Here is a 15219-nt window from a genome sequence, read left to right as displayed (position 1 = left end):
ACTGCCAGATGCTTCAGAGGTAACTAGTAACACCATAGTGGACAGTTATGTAATAATCTGGTCATAGGGGAAGTTTCTTCTTAGCTGATGCCAGTTAGGGATCTACTTGTGTTCTAAAGCATGGTGGTGATCTCCCCTATAAAATGCTGTAAAAAATCCTGTTGAATGTAACTCTGGATCTTCTTATTGTCCATATAAATGGCTAATCCTTGGCCGCAGTGATATCTTGTGACAATGAGCCTCAGAGGTTAATTACTGCTTAATTCACCAGTTAAGCACTGTTTTCAGAGTAGCAGCAGTGTTAGTCTGTATTCACAAAAAGAAAAGGAGTACTTGTGGCACCTAAGAGACTAACAAATTTATTTGAGCATAAGCTTTCGTGAGCTACAGCTCACTTCATCGGATGCATTTGGTGGAAAATACAGTGGGGAGATTTATATAGACACACAGAGAACATGAAACAATGGGTTTTATCATACACACTGTAAGGAGAGTGATCACTTAAGATGAGCTATTACCAGCAGGAAGTGGGGGGAGAGGAGGAAAACCTTATGTGGTGATAATCAAGGTGGGCCATTTCCAGCAGTTAACAAGAACATCTGAGCAACAGTGTGGGGTAGGGTGTGGGGGAGAAATAACATGGGGAAATAGTTTTACTTTGTGTAATGACCTATCCACTCCCAGTCTCTATTCAAGCCTAAGTTAATTGTATCCAGTTTGCAAATTAATTCCAATTCAGCAGTCTCTCGTTGGAGTCTGTTTTTGAAGTTTTTTTGTTGAAGGATAGCCACTCTCAGGTCTGTAATCGAGTGACCAGAGAGACTGAAGTGTTCTCCGACTGGTTTTTGAATGTTACAATTCTTGACATCTGATTTGTTTCCATTTATTCTTTTACATAGAGACTGTCCAGTTTGACCAATGTACATGGCAGAGGGGCATTGCTGGCACATGATGGCATATATCACATTGGTTGATGTGCAGGTGAACGAGCCTCTGATAGTGTGGCTGATGTGATTAGGCCCTATGCTGGTGTCCCCTGAATAGATATGTGGACAGAGTTGGCAACGGGCTTTGTTGCAAGGATAGGTTCCTGGGTTAGTGTTTTTGTTGTGTGGTGCGTGGTTGCTGGTGAGTATTTGCTTCAGGTTGGGGGGCTGTCTGTAAGCAAGGACTGGCCGGTCTCCCAAGATCTGTGAGTGATGGGTCGTCCTTCAGGATAGGTTGTAGATCCTTGATGATGCTTTGGAGAGGTTTTAGTTGGGGGCTGAAGGTGATGGCTAGTGGCGTTCTGTTATTTTCTTTGTTGGGCCTGTCCTGTAGTAGGTGACTTCTGGGTATTCTTCTGGCTCTGTCAATCTGTTTCTTCACTTCAGCAGGTGGGTATTGTAGTTGTAGGAATGCATGATAGAGATCTTGTAGGTGTTTGTCTCTGTCTGAGGGGTTGGAGCAAATGCGGTTGTATCGTAGAGCTTGGCTGTAGACAATGGATCGTGTGGTGTGATCTGGATGAAAGCTAGAGGCATGCAGGTAGGAATAGCGGTCAATTGGTTTCCGATATAGGGTGGTTTTAATGTGTCCATCGCTTATTAGCACGTAGTGTCCAGGAAGTGGATCTCTTGTGTGGACTGGTCCAGGCTGAGGTTGATGGTGGGATGGAAATTGTTGAAATCATGGTGGAATTCCTCAGGGGCTTCTTTTCCATGGGTCCAGATGATGATGATGTCATCAATGTAGCGCAAGTAGAGTAGGGGCATTAGGGGACGAGAGCTGAGAAAGCGTTGTTCTAAGTCAGCCATAAAAACGTTGGCATACTGTGGGGCCATGCAGGTACCCATCGCAGTGCCGCTGATTTGAAGGTATATATTGTCCCCAAATGTGAAATAGTTATGGGTGAGGACAAAGTCACAAAGTTCAGCCACCAGGTTAGCCGAGACATTATCGGGGATACTGTTCCTGACGGCTTGTAGCCCATCTTTGTGTGGAATGTTGGTGTAGAGGCTTCTACATCCATAGTGGCTAGGATGGTGTTTTTAGGAAGATCACCGATGGATTGTAGTTTCCTCAGTAAGTCAGTGGTGTCTCAAAGATAGCTGGGAGTGCTGGGAGTGTAGGGCCTGAGGAGGGAGTCTACATAGCCAGACAATCCTGCTGTCAGAGTGCCAATGCCTGAGATGATGGGGCGTCCAGGTTTATGGATCTTGGGTAGCAGAGAGAATACCCCAGGTCGGGGTTCCAGGGGTGTCTCCTTACCGTGTGTATGATAAAACCCATTGTTTCATGTTCTCTGTGTGTGTATATAAATCTCCCCACTGTATTTTCCACTGAATGCATCCAATGAAGTGAGCTGTAGCTCACAAAAGCTTATGCTCAAATAAATTTGTTAGTCTCTAAGGTGCCACAAGTACTCCTTTTCTTTCAATTAAGCGCTGTATTTCCTTTTATTTATTTTAAGTGTGTTGCTTTTTGATTTCATATCTTGTTCTTGTATTATCAAAGAGGGTGAACAGGAGCTCCTGATTTATCTTTTCTAGACTGGTCATTATTCTGTATACCTCTGTCATGTCTCGTCTTATGCATCTGCTCTCCAGAGGAAACAGTCTTTTCATTTGCTCCTTGTAGAAATCTCTCACCATCCTGCTAATGACTTTTAAGACCCATCCCTGAACCCCTTTCATATCTACCATGACTTGTATGAGATAGAGAGACTAGAAGCAAACATAATATTCCAGAGAAGGCTTCACCATTGATTCCCAAAATGGCATTATGCTATTTTCAGTATTATTTTCATCCCATTCTTTGTACTTCATAAAAATTGATTTGCTTGTATTGGGATCTGAATGCTAGACTCTAGGTACAATTTACAGAGAACATTAAAATCGACGAAGATGAACAGGAGAAGCAGATTAAAGATTTATTTTGCAAATCTTATTTCACGCTCTTCCTTCACCCCTTCCTAGTAGCTCCAGAAATCATCTTATGCACAGAAGTGTGAACTATCTTAGCCTCTACACGTTGGTCAAGTCCAGGTCACACTTTTTAAATTACATAATTTCTGCCACACTGAATTCACTGGATTGACCAGACCCCAAGGGGGAAGCAGTATTTACTTTTATTTTTTAAATGTTAAGGTGTGTTTAATGATATCTGGTGTCCTTGGTTTGATCTCTTCCCCACCCCTCACACTTCCCACTGTAGAATCATCTCCTCCTGGAGCCCATACATGTTCCCCTGGAGGAATTTTTCAGACCAAGAAAGGAGGAAGTTGAGCAGCTGAATTCAAAAGATTTCCTGGGTAAACCAAAGGTAAGGCCCCCTAGGTTGCAGAAAGGTCAATCCTACTATAAGAATGTTAGCATGGTGCCCTTATGACTGAGGTCAGCAGTGAGCAAACTAAGATCCAGGGCTCTGGTTGCTCCTGAGAACATTACTGCCAGGGTCCTCTACCAGCCACAGCACCGATAGCCTCCTGAGAGCAACATTGCTTGGGCCCTCTGCCAGCCACAGTGCTTGAGAAATATCAACTGAGATTCTTTAGACTCTAAGTGCAATGGCTCCATTGTTAGGAACCAGTCTTTCAAGACATGTAGGCTCACCTTACCAGTCCCACAGGATTTGACCCTCTGAGCTGTAGCAGATTCCCACTAGTTGTGGGATGACTTTTTTGTTGTTTGGTTAATGCCTTTCAGAGAATATTAGCAGGCATCAGAAGATTTCTCTTCCCATTTCTGTGACCTCTGCACCCTTTGTGTAAGTGTCACAGGCCAAGAGCCTCTTGAGTGCAGAGAAAATGAATGGTTGTGCTCTCAGATTCACCCACAGACATGTAGAAAACCAGCGTGGCAAGAGCTAGAAAACCAGGCCCCTGGAGTAGATGGGGTTACTGCCTGGACTCAGCTCTGCACTATCCATTGTGTGCTGTGACTTTTTAAGCCCTGCCACTTGGTGCTAGGGTCGCTCATGGGGAAACCAGGGTCAGTGGCTGGTTCCCAGAGGCAGTTTTAACGGGGCCTGGCTGTTCCTTCATGTGATCCAGAGGCTGATCTGATCTGTCCTTTGGCAGATGATCTCCTCCATCATTCCCAATGATGAGTACATCGGATTTGAGCCTCTCAGGCCACAGGTGAGTGGGACAGTGCAACGACTTATGGTAACTTGATTTATGCATGGCAAGGTCATGTAATGGCATCGCTGTCATATAGCTCCGCTTAGGGTCCCCAGCCAAGGCATCCATCAGGATGAGACCTTGTCATGGACTACATAATATTTTAGTGTGCAGAGGTTTCCCTGGGGCTCTGAGTCCTGCATGTCTCCCCCTGCCTAGCAATTCCTACCGTCCAATTGCCATATCACTGCAGATATCCTTCCACCCCTCAGACCCCATCAGTCATGCTTCATCATTGGCCAGAGGGGCTCAAATGAGGCACATAAGTCTCTGCCCCCTGAATGGAGCATTCTTTTCTCTGCACTAAATTAAAGCTGCTGCAGGAGAGTCTATGTAATGTTTAACTCACTTGCCCAGCACCACCACAGACCTATCTCTGTGAGCCTGGTTCCTCCAGGGCAGAGGGGTGCACTATCATGTGCATGTTAGGAGCGGGGGAACGCACGAGTAGGTTGGTCTCCACTGGGTGGGGTGGGCACAGAAGAGGGGGCTGCCAGCACTGCTCAGCAGTGTGGAGTGGCATTGATGACGGTCCCTAAAGTGGTGATTGGTTGCATGACAAATGTGAACAGGAGAATAGGAGGGAAAATGTCAGACTGAAACTCCTGCTCAGACTCTGCATTACTGCCTGATACAAGCTATTACAAATCACTGTGGGGAAGTTCTCTGGCCTGTATTATAGAGGAGGTCAGCCTAGATGATCACAATGGTCCCTTCTGGCTTGGAAGCTGGCTCTATGAAATAGATGCTGTTGTTTCTCCACAGAGACAGGGCTTTTACGAACCCAGTGTCAATGCTGTGCGGTAAGTGACCAGCCCCAGCTGGCTTTGCTCTTCTGTCACTATTTCTATTCATGGCACCTTGTCTTGGCCCCAGAGGTTTTGGTTTGAAGACTCTGTAGCATCCCAGTCCCAGAGATCTATCACTGTGGAGAAAATGCTGTGTGTGTGAAAGGCTTGTGTGACTGTGATAGCCATTGTAGTTAACAATAACACCTGGCACTTATCATAGAATATTAGGGTTGGAAGAAGCCACAGGAGGTCATCTAGTCCAACCCCCTGCTCAAAGCAGGACCAACACCAACTAAATCATCCCAGCCAAGCCTTTGTCAAACCGGTCCTTAAAAATCTCTAAGGATGGAGATGCCACCACCTCCCTAGGGAACCCATTCCAGTGCTTCACCACCCTCGTAGTGAAATAGTGTTCCCAAATATCCAACCTAGACCTCCTCCACTGCAACTTGACACCATTGCTCCTTGTTCAGTCATCTGCCACCACTGAGAACAGCAGAGCTCCATCCTCTTTGGAACCCCTCTTCAGGTAATTGAAGGCTGCTATCAAATCCCCCCTCACTCTTCTCTTCTGCAGACTACACAAGCCCAGTTCCCTCATCCTCTCCTCGTAAGTCATGTGCCCCAGCTCCCTAATCATTTTTATTGCCCTCCGCTGGACTCTCTCCAATTTGTCCACACCCCTTCTGTTGTGGGGGGACCAAAACTGGATGCAATACTCCAGATGTGGCCTCACCAGTGCCGAATAGAGGGGAATAATCACTTCCCTCCATCTGCTGGCAAAGCTCCTACTAATACAGCCCAAAATGCCGTTGGCCTTCTTGGCAACAAGGGCACACTGTTGATTCATATCCAGCTTCTCATCCACTGTAATCCCCAGGTCCTTTTCTGCAGAACTGCTGCTTAGCCAGTCGGTCCGCAGCCTGTAGCGGTGCATGGGATTCTTCCTTCCTTAGTGCAGAACTCTGCATTTGTCCTTGTTGAACCTCAGATTTTTTTTGGCCCAATCTTCCAATTTTTCTAAGTCACTCTGGACCCTATCCCTACCCTCCAGCATATCTACCTCTCGCCACAGCTTAGTGTCATCTGTGAACTTGCTGAGGGTGCAATTAATCCCATCATCCAGATCATTGATAAAGATGTTGAACCAAACCAGCCCCAGGACCGACCCCTGGGGCACTCTCCTTGATACCGGCTGCCAACTAGACATCGAGCCATTGATCACTACCTGTTGAGCCCGACAATCTAGCCAGTTTTCTATCCACCTTATAGTCCATTCATCCAATCCATGCTTTTTTAACTTGCTGGCAAGAATACCGTAGGAGACCATATCAAAAGTTTTGCTAAAGTCAAGATATATCACATCCACCGCTTTCCCCATATCCACAGAACCAGTTATCTCATCATAGAAGGCAATCAGGTTGGTCAGGCATGACTTGCCCTTGGTGAATCCATACTGACTGTTTCTAATCACCTTCCTCTCTGCCAAGGGCTTCAAAATGGATTCCTTGAGGACCTGCTTCATGATTTTGCCGGGGACTGAAGTGGGGCTGTAGTTCCCTGTGTTCTCTTTTTTCCAATTTTTTTAAATATGGGGCACTATATTTGCCTTTTTGCAGTTGTCTGGGACCTCCCCCCGATTGCCATGAATTTTCAAAGATAGTGGCCAGTGGCTCTGCAATCACATCAGCCAACTCCCTCAGCACCCTTGGATGCATTAGATCTGGACCCATGGACTTCTGCACGTCCAGCTTTTCTAAATAGTCCTTAACCTGTTCTTTCACCACAGAGGGCTGGTCACCTCCTCCCCATACTGTGCTGCCCAGTGAAGCAGTCTGGGAGCTGCTCTTGTCTGTGAAGACCGAGGCAAAAAAAAGCATTGAGTACTCCAGCTTTTTCCACATCATCATCATCATCTTCCACATCACTATGTTGCCTCCCCCATTCAGTAAGGGTCCCACACTTTCCCTGACATTCTTCTTGTTACTAACATACCTATAGAAACCCTTCTTATTACCCTTCACGTCCCTTGCTAGCTGCAACTCCAACTGTGCCTTGGCCTTCCTGATTACACCTCTGCATACTCTAGCAATATTTTTATACTCCTTCCAAGTTATCTGTCCAAATTTTCACTTCTTATAAGCTTCCTTTTTGAGTTTAAGTTCACCGAAGATTTCACTGTTAAGCCAAGCTGGTCGCCTGCCTTATTTGCTATTTTTTCTGCACTTCGGGATGGTTTGTTCCTGTGCCCTCAATAAGGCTTCTTTAAAATACAGCCAGCTCTCCTGGACTCGTTGCCTACTCATATTAGCCTCGCAGGAGATCCTACCCAAGGGAGTCTAAGTCTGCTTTTCTGAAGTCCAGGGTCTGTATTTTGCTAGTCTCCTTTCTTCATCTCATTGTCACTGCTGCCTAGGTTGCCATCCACTTCTACTTCCCCTACTTCTATAACACCTTGCAAGGATCTCAAAGCCCTTGCAGACATAGATTAAGCCTCACAGCCACCTTGTGAGGAAGCTAAATACCATGTCACAGGTTGGGAAACAGAGACAGAGAGAGGTTAAGTAACCTGTTCAAGACCACACAGTAAGTCAGTGGCAGCGCCACTATTAGAACCCACAACTACTGACTCTCAGTCTTCTGGCTCAAGTCCCCAGGACAAGGCTTCCAAATGCTCCTGTCAGCACTGCTGTAATTGGGGCCAAATTCAGCCCTGGTCTAAGGAGGTGCAGCTCCATTGGCTTCCCTGGGTTTGGGCTTCCAATACTCCAGGGCTGAATTTGGCCCATTGTTTTCATCTGGAAAAGCTAGAAGGTGGTTTCTGAATAGGGTTGCCAATTGTCTAATTGCACAAACCCAAACACCCATGCACTGCCCCCTTCCCCGTCCTTTCTCAGAGGCCACACCCTGCCCCACCCCTTCTCTGAGGCCCCTCCCCCTGCATCCCAGTCGCTCGCTGTCCCCCACCCTTACTCACTTTCACAGTGAGTCTGTGGCAAGAGGTCTGGGGCAAGCATTGGGGTGTGGGAGGAGGTGAGGGCTCCAGCTGGGGATGCAGGTTCTGGGGGGGGGTTGGAGATGTGGGGTTTGGGGTGCAGGCTCTGGGAGAGAGTTTGAGTGCAGGAGGAGGCTCGGGGCTGGGGCAAGGGGTTGGGCTCCAACTGGGAGGCGCTTACCTTGGGTGGCTCCCGGAAGCCTACCTACCCTGGCTCTGCGCGGTTGCAGGCACCACCCCTGCAGCTCCCATTGGCCACAGTTCCTGGTCAATGGGACCTGCAGAGTTGGCTCTCAGGGTAGGGGCAGTGCACAGAGATCCACTGGCCACCCCAGCGCCTAGGAGCCAGATTGCTTCCGGGAGCCACGTGGAGCCAGGGTAGGTAGGCAGGCTGCCTTAGCCGTGCTGTGCTGCCGACTGCACTTTTAGCAGCCTATTAAAATCTCCCAGATTTATTTCAAAGCCTCCAGGAGATCGTGGCTGATTCCAGGAGACTCCTTGCCAATCTGGGAGGGTTGGCAACCCTATTCTTGGAGCCACTTGAAACTCGACATTTTCATTCAGCAGGAATGCTGAAATTGTTTTCATTCCAAATCTAAACAAAAATGAAAAATTTAAATTTCCTGTGAAACAAAATTTTCCAAAATGGTTTGTTTCAGGTCAGTCAGAATGTTCCATTTAAATAAAATTGAAATGTTTCATTCTGATTTCACCCTTTTATTTTACACTATATTATAACTTATAATAGACTATAAACTCAAATACATTTCTAAATGAAAAGGCATTTTAAAACAAAAAAAATCAAACTATTCCTTTTTGATCGGGTTGGCCTTATTGAAACACTTGTAAGGACAAATATTGTGAAACAAAATTTGTCAAAATCAACACATTCCTGCAGAAAGTTTTTATTGTGTTGAAATGGCATTTCATGGAACAATGGAACAATGCTCTGTCAGGTAAATTGCACCCAGCTCTAGAGTTCACACACTAAAAGAGAGGTGGGCAAACTACAGCCCTCCAGAAGTTTTAATCCGGCCCTCAAGCTTCCACCGGAGAGCGGGGGCTGGGACTTGTCCTGCTCCGTGCAGCTCCCACAAGCAGCGGCATGTACCCTCTCCAGTTCCTACATGTAGGGGCAGCCAGTGTGTTCCACACGTTGCTCCCACCCCAAGTGCTGCCTCCGCAGCTCCCATTGGCCGGGAACCGCGGCCAATGGGAGCTGCAGGATTGGCACCTGCAGACAGGGAAGCATGCACAGCCACCTGACCGCACCTCCGCATAGGAGCCGGAGAGGGGACATGCTGCTGCTTCTGGGAGCTGCTTGAGGTAAGCACCACCAGGAGCCTGCACTCCTGACCCCCTCCTGTGCTCCAACCTCCTGCCCCATCCCTGATTCCCCTTCCACCCTCTGAACCCCTTCATCCTAGCCTAGAGCAACCTCCTGCACCCCCAACCCTTGAGCCTCAGCCCCACCCTAGAGCCCGCACCCCAGATGGAGCTTCTCTGTGGGAATTCTTAGAAATGGCTGGAAGGCAAAAGAGGGAACCTCTGTCTGCACCAGTCTGTCCCATCATCCACTGATGGCATGTTCTTCTCCAAAAGTTCATGGATTATCATCTCTGACAGACCATAAATAAGGTAATTGCACCATGGAGACACAGCCCAAGGCTACTGCTGCCTATGAGGGGAGATGTTCCCAAGGGAAGCATTCTTGAGTTTACTCAGCTTGAAACTGAGAGTATATGGCGAGGAAGGATCACCATGTGGGAGGAAGAATGGGCTCGTAGTTAGAGCTCTGAAGTGAGACACTGGATCTGGGTTTCCAGCTCTACCACAACCCTCTTGTCATTGGACCTTGGACAGATTTAGGTGTCTAAGTGGGTGTGGAGCCTCAATGAAAGTCCAGTCCGAACTGTAGGTGCTGAGCTCTTCTGAAAATTTGTCCCTTGATCACTCTTTCCTTAGTTCCTCGTCTGTAAAATGGGGATAATGATACTCTCCTAATGCACAGCGGTGTGGGAAGAAGACAGTCCTTGATGATTGTGAGATGCTTTATGCTATGGGGATGGTGGCATGTAAGTACTAAGAACAGAGTAGAAGGGTGTGGATTTCCTCAGATGCCAGAAAAAAGAAAGGTCCTCCAGCAGAATGCAATGGAGACTCTACCCCAGAGAAGAGTGGCATTGTTCCAGGGTGCACTGGCACTTGAGGGGCAGTGAATCTCCTACAACTCTTTATATTTCAAAGTGCATTGACAGAAGAGCCAGTGGAAAGGTCACAGGATGGCAATGCCCATTCCTAGCCTGAATGTCTCCAAGAAGGATAACCAGAGGGGCAAAGAGAAGGACATCCCATTAAACCCAGTGGTGTCCACATCCCACAGTGGGAGAGTGATAGTCCCAAAGGGTGCTGAGTAAAACTCTTCCTTTGTTTCCTCTCCAGAGACCATGACTCAGGTTACTATCGAGTTGTGACTCATTATTACCCTGAGGACTCCGAAGAGATGGCAGTGAAGGGCAGCACTATCATCTTTGTACTAAATAAAGGGGCAGACGGCTGGGCTACAGCCATATGTGACGGACAGGTATGTGGAACTGGCAGCCTGGCACTCCTGCCTCTAGCACAGCACCAGTAGACACTACAGCACTCCCTGCCAGCTGGGGCTTGCTGAGGCTTTAATAGGATGTTTCTTTGGCAGCTCTCAGGAGGTGGAGCAGCCAAGAGGGTGGGATATGACGTTACCTTCTCTGAAGCTGCCAGTTCACTTTCATAGATTGGACACTGTGACGGGGCGACGACTCACCACTGAGGCGCCTCCTGCTGCTTGTCCAGGGAATTAGCTCTTTTCAGCCAGGAGCACCCTCTGCCGGTCAGTGTCTCGCCTGCTGCTGGCCCCGTGCCCCTCCCGGACCCCGGTGTCCTTCTAGATTAGGGTTCTTCCCCCTGGCAGTATCCCCTCAGTCTGGGTCTCCCCTCCCCAGGGGACTCCCAATCCCCTATCCCGCCCTTGCCTCAGTGGCTACTGTCAGGCATCATCTAGCCCTGCTCCCTGGGGCAGACAGCAGCCTGTACCACGCATCATCGGCCGGGGGGGGTCAGACCAGCTGCCTCCATCTAGGTCTGGGCTGCTCCTCTGCAGCCTTAGGACCCTTTCGTGGGCCTTTACCTCAGCCTGCAGCCTGGTACTAGGCTCGAGCTCGAGCTCCCCTAGGTACCCTCCTCAGCTTCCCCGGCAGCCAGGTACTCCTCTCTCCGTGTAGCTAGGGAGAGTGTCTCCCTCAGCTCCTGGCTAACAGCCCTCTTATAGGGCCAGTTGTGGCCTGATTGGGGCGTGGCCCCACCTATGGCTACTTCCCCCAGTCAGCCTAGCTTTCCTCCGGCTACAGCCCTCTCTTAGGGCTGTTTTAAGCCCTTTGAGGTATGGCAGGGTGACTACCCCACCACAGACACTAATAGCAGCAGCTGTTAAGGGCTGCTCAGATCCCACTGACTTTTCCCCCTGTCATCTCTCTAATTCCATTGGCCAGTAAACCGGAGACCTCAGCTTTTTCTGATCCTTATCCCTTCCGACACACGTGGATCCTGCATGTGGATTATGCAACTAGAAACATTCAGCGAGAACCACTAGCAGGTGCACAATTCACATTGATTGTGAAGCCTCGCCTACTGCAGAATAAAGGGCACAAAATATGTCTAGGGTTCATTCAGTGGCCTGCTCGCAACTGCTGTATGGAAAGCAGGGTCCTCAGAAGGGAGAGCAATGTGCTGCAGTGTTCCCAAGTGGACATCACCACCCACATACAATCCCCAGTAGGCCAATTTAACATCGCTGTTTGTATTAAAATAGAGACCAGGAGCCCCGTCATGGGCCAGGATTGCTCTGTGCGGTGACCTGTACTAACTAAGAATAAAGGGCAGTGCCTGCCCCTAAGAGCTTACAATCAAAGTATAAGGCAGAGAAAACAGGTGAGCACAACAGACAGATGGGCGAGCACAAAGAAACAGTGAGGTAAGACTAGTCAGTCTGACAGGCAGTGGTCTCAGCAGCCTAACCATTGTCAAGTTCTCTGGTAGGTATCACAGCACGGGAGAGTTATAAAGAGGAAACTGAAGAAAGATGGAGGCAGCTCCTTCTGTGTGTGAGGGGCAACATGGGAGGAAGCACAAAGGTGCCTTAAAGGTACCCTCTTTAAAAGTTAACAAGTGGGTGAGGAAGGCTGGCGGCTCAGAGGCAGGATTCAACATCTTGAGCGATGATGGGTAGGTGGGGACAGGCTGTGAAGGGCCTTGAAAGTGATGGCACATAGTTTGTATTTGTGATGATGGAGAAGGGTGGGCCAGCAGACAGAGTGACCTGGTCAGAGTGGCATGCTGGGAAATGACAATGCCACAAGGCTATGAATGACTGAGGGGCAAGGTGGGGTTGTCAAGGCCAGAGAAGACAATCTCCTGCACCGGGCAGAAGAGTGCCTGTTTCCGCTCAATGCAGCCTGGTTTCACCTTATTTTCTGTTCTGCTCTGTATTTCCCCAGAAACTGCGTATACCGACCTCTCATCTGGAGCCTGTTCATGCCCCCAAGGCTGATAAATGGGTAAGGGGACAATCTTGTGACTATGGGGTGGGGAAGGGAGAGAAAACACAGCCAGGCCACTTGTGCTGTGTGTCTGAACCACAGAGCAAGGCAGTGGGCTCTCTCTTCAGAAACACCCTATGTGTAGGTTCAGGGCTTTCAGCCAGCGAGGGACAATGCAAAATCCAAGCAGCAGACAAAAGATGGACTTTTTCCACAGCTCTGATCTGTTTTCTGCAAAGTCTAAGCTTCCATTTTGGAAAAAATCCATTTCTTTTACCCCCTCCTCATCCCAGCTAGGACCCTCCATATTATAACCAATGCAGCCTTGCTTTAACGGCTTGACCTGTCTGAAAGCTGTCTCCACTTGAATCCTCCAGCAGACAAGGCGTGACTCACACCCATGCGCCCACTGCAGCAAGCAGGGAATTTCACAGCCCACTTTTGTTCTGACATACTAGTGACCTCTAGCAAATGAACTTCCACTGTCCCTACTGTAGTTGAGAAACTGGCTCTTCAGGCCTGACTCTGTTATCATTTATCCCATGGAGTTGGTAGCGTTCCCTGCTGTAAAGCCATTTCAGTGCAGACACCCAGTCTGTTCAGTGCAGAACCTTGGAGCTGAGTGAGGGGGCAGATAAGCCCTTGGGTCAGAGGGATCAGCCATGGAAATCCCAGTGAAGATGGATTCCATTTTTGCTCAGATAGGGAGGTGGCCGTCCCCAGACTAAATGTGGGGTCTGGATCCCAGAGAGGTGAACAGAGCTAACAGTACAGCAAAATAAAACTAACCCATATAGTACCAGGTGGGTAACCACCCTCTGGGGAAGCCTGGAGGAGCCTGAGTGCTTCACATCATACCTGAGTTAATGAATCAGCCATCCCTGAGACTCTGCCCACCTTTAAAGTCATAGCCTGCAACCTACTCAGTGACACAAACCAGCTGCCACCTGCCCCTTCTGGCCAATGGGGAACGAGGGAGCTGATTTCCCAAAACTCCAGTTCCTTAGAACTGTTCTGCTTCATATTGGTCTCAGCCACACTCTCCTCACGTGTCTGATCAGTTCGTTTTCATTTTGTTCTCTCGCAGAAAGTCAGTAATGGGATCCCTCTTCCCCCTGTTAAAGTACCCCCCAACCGGCCCCACTTGCAGGAAATGGACCAGCAGCCAGGTAACTCCTGCTTTCTGGGACTGAAGGGGTATGTGGGGGTAAGGATCCCAATGGGAGTTGTGTGGGATCATCCACCAGTGCCCCAAAACACCGCTGCTTTAGGGAACCTACAATATCAGCAGGGCTAGCTCCCCACTTGCAGCATGTGGTTACTGGGAAGGAATGACCGTGTAACCCAAGAGCACCTTGGTAGCAGGGTAGATCGTGTGTGTCAGGGATGACTGCACACACTTTGCTTTGCTATGGCCCACTCATTCTACTCTGAACAGAGACTGGGGGCCACAACTGTGTCCAAATAGAAATGAACTGGTTGGCAGGCACCTGGTGATTCAGAGTTGGTGCGCAATAAATGCAGCTGCTGCCATTTGTCACTTGCCCCCCTTGCTATGGTGACGAGTGCAGGCAGGGTTCTATATACCAGTCCCAAGAGGGGAGGATGCACAGCTCAGGCAGTAAAATCGGTGGCTTCTCACGCTGCCTGGAGTCCCTCCAGCTGTGGCTCAGTGGGACCCCCCCAAAGCTGACCAACCCTATCTCCTCCAGAGAGGCCCTGCCCATTGTCATGATGGCTGTTTGGCAATGTTTTGCTCTGCAGGACCTGCTGAGGGAGAAGACACTGCTGCAAATGATGCTGATCTGCAAGCAGACTCGCAGGTGCAATGTTCCCCAATGTCACAAACCATTAAGGCTATAAAATCACTGGTGCCAAAGGGTAAGGGTGGATTGAGCCCAGTTCCACCAAAACTCCAGAGCCACCACAAAACTTTGGGGCTCACTGGAAATCCTTTTCTTCCAGACCAGTTCCCACTCCCCCATCCCAGAGATTCTAACTCCCAGATGGACTTTTGTCTGTTACTCTAGAATCCTTGATCTTCTTCTTCTTCTGTCTCTCCGGGCCCAGACCATTGCTCTGTGCTGTTAACAACCCTGTGTTCTATCACAGAGAGTGCTGCACTTCTGGGATTAAAGAAATCATCTCTGTGTCCTTTTCCTACCTCACATTGGACTTGTGCCTACAGAGCCTTTCTTTGTCAGAGGCAGCTGCTGGTGATGTCACCAGCAGCCCCACTTTATTTGGCACGGCCACTAGACCGCCTGTGATTCTGGAGTCAGTGCTGTGCCAAGCTGCATGGATTGGCAGCTGAAATTTCCACAGGAAATTATGGGACCTGGCAGCATCATGGTGGAAACATGTTTGCATGATAATACAGGGAGTACCTGTCTCCCCTTTGGAACTGAATACTCCTGTGCCGAGTAGATGCGTATGAGTTATAGGGTTCAGATCCAGACTCTTCCAAGGGGAAAAATGGAAGTGTTTGGATCCAGGGTTTTGAGAAATGCACCGCACATGTGAAATTCACATCTGGATCCTGGCTCAGATTCTATGCCACATGGAATTTGGTGGCACTGAGGTTGGCATTTGGGTTAAGGCCCCCCTCCCTTGACTCTGGTTATGGAAGGATGGGCTAGTGGTGGGGGCACTGGCCGAGATGTGGGAGACCTGTGTTCGGTTCCTAGTTCCACCAGG

The 15219-nt window shown here is 48.8% G+C and overlaps 1 protein-coding gene across 1 annotated transcript in view; it reads left to right on the top strand.

The window, feature by feature from the left end:
• The window catches only part of NOXA1 (NADPH oxidase activator 1), a 43985-nt gene that overhangs the window by 25064 nt on the left and 3702 nt on the right, over window positions 1-15219 (top strand). The window contains exons 5-11 of the mRNA XM_038374209.2: window positions 3196-3303; window positions 4061-4120; window positions 4928-4965; window positions 10391-10532; window positions 12481-12540; window positions 13610-13691; window positions 14287-14345. Of these exons, the coding sequence (XP_038230137.1) occupies window positions 3196-3303; window positions 4061-4120; window positions 4928-4965; window positions 10391-10532; window positions 12481-12540; window positions 13610-13691; window positions 14287-14345 (549 nt within the window). The remainder of the gene's footprint in view (window positions 1-3195; window positions 3304-4060; window positions 4121-4927; window positions 4966-10390; window positions 10533-12480; window positions 12541-13609; window positions 13692-14286; window positions 14346-15219) is intronic.

The sequence above is a fragment of the Dermochelys coriacea genome, chromosome 16 (assembly GCF_009764565.3).
Source record: "Dermochelys coriacea isolate rDerCor1 chromosome 16, rDerCor1.pri.v4, whole genome shotgun sequence".
Lineage (NCBI taxonomy): Eukaryota > Metazoa > Chordata > Testudines > Dermochelyidae > Dermochelys > Dermochelys coriacea.
This window is presented reverse-complemented; position numbering and strand designations above follow the sequence as displayed.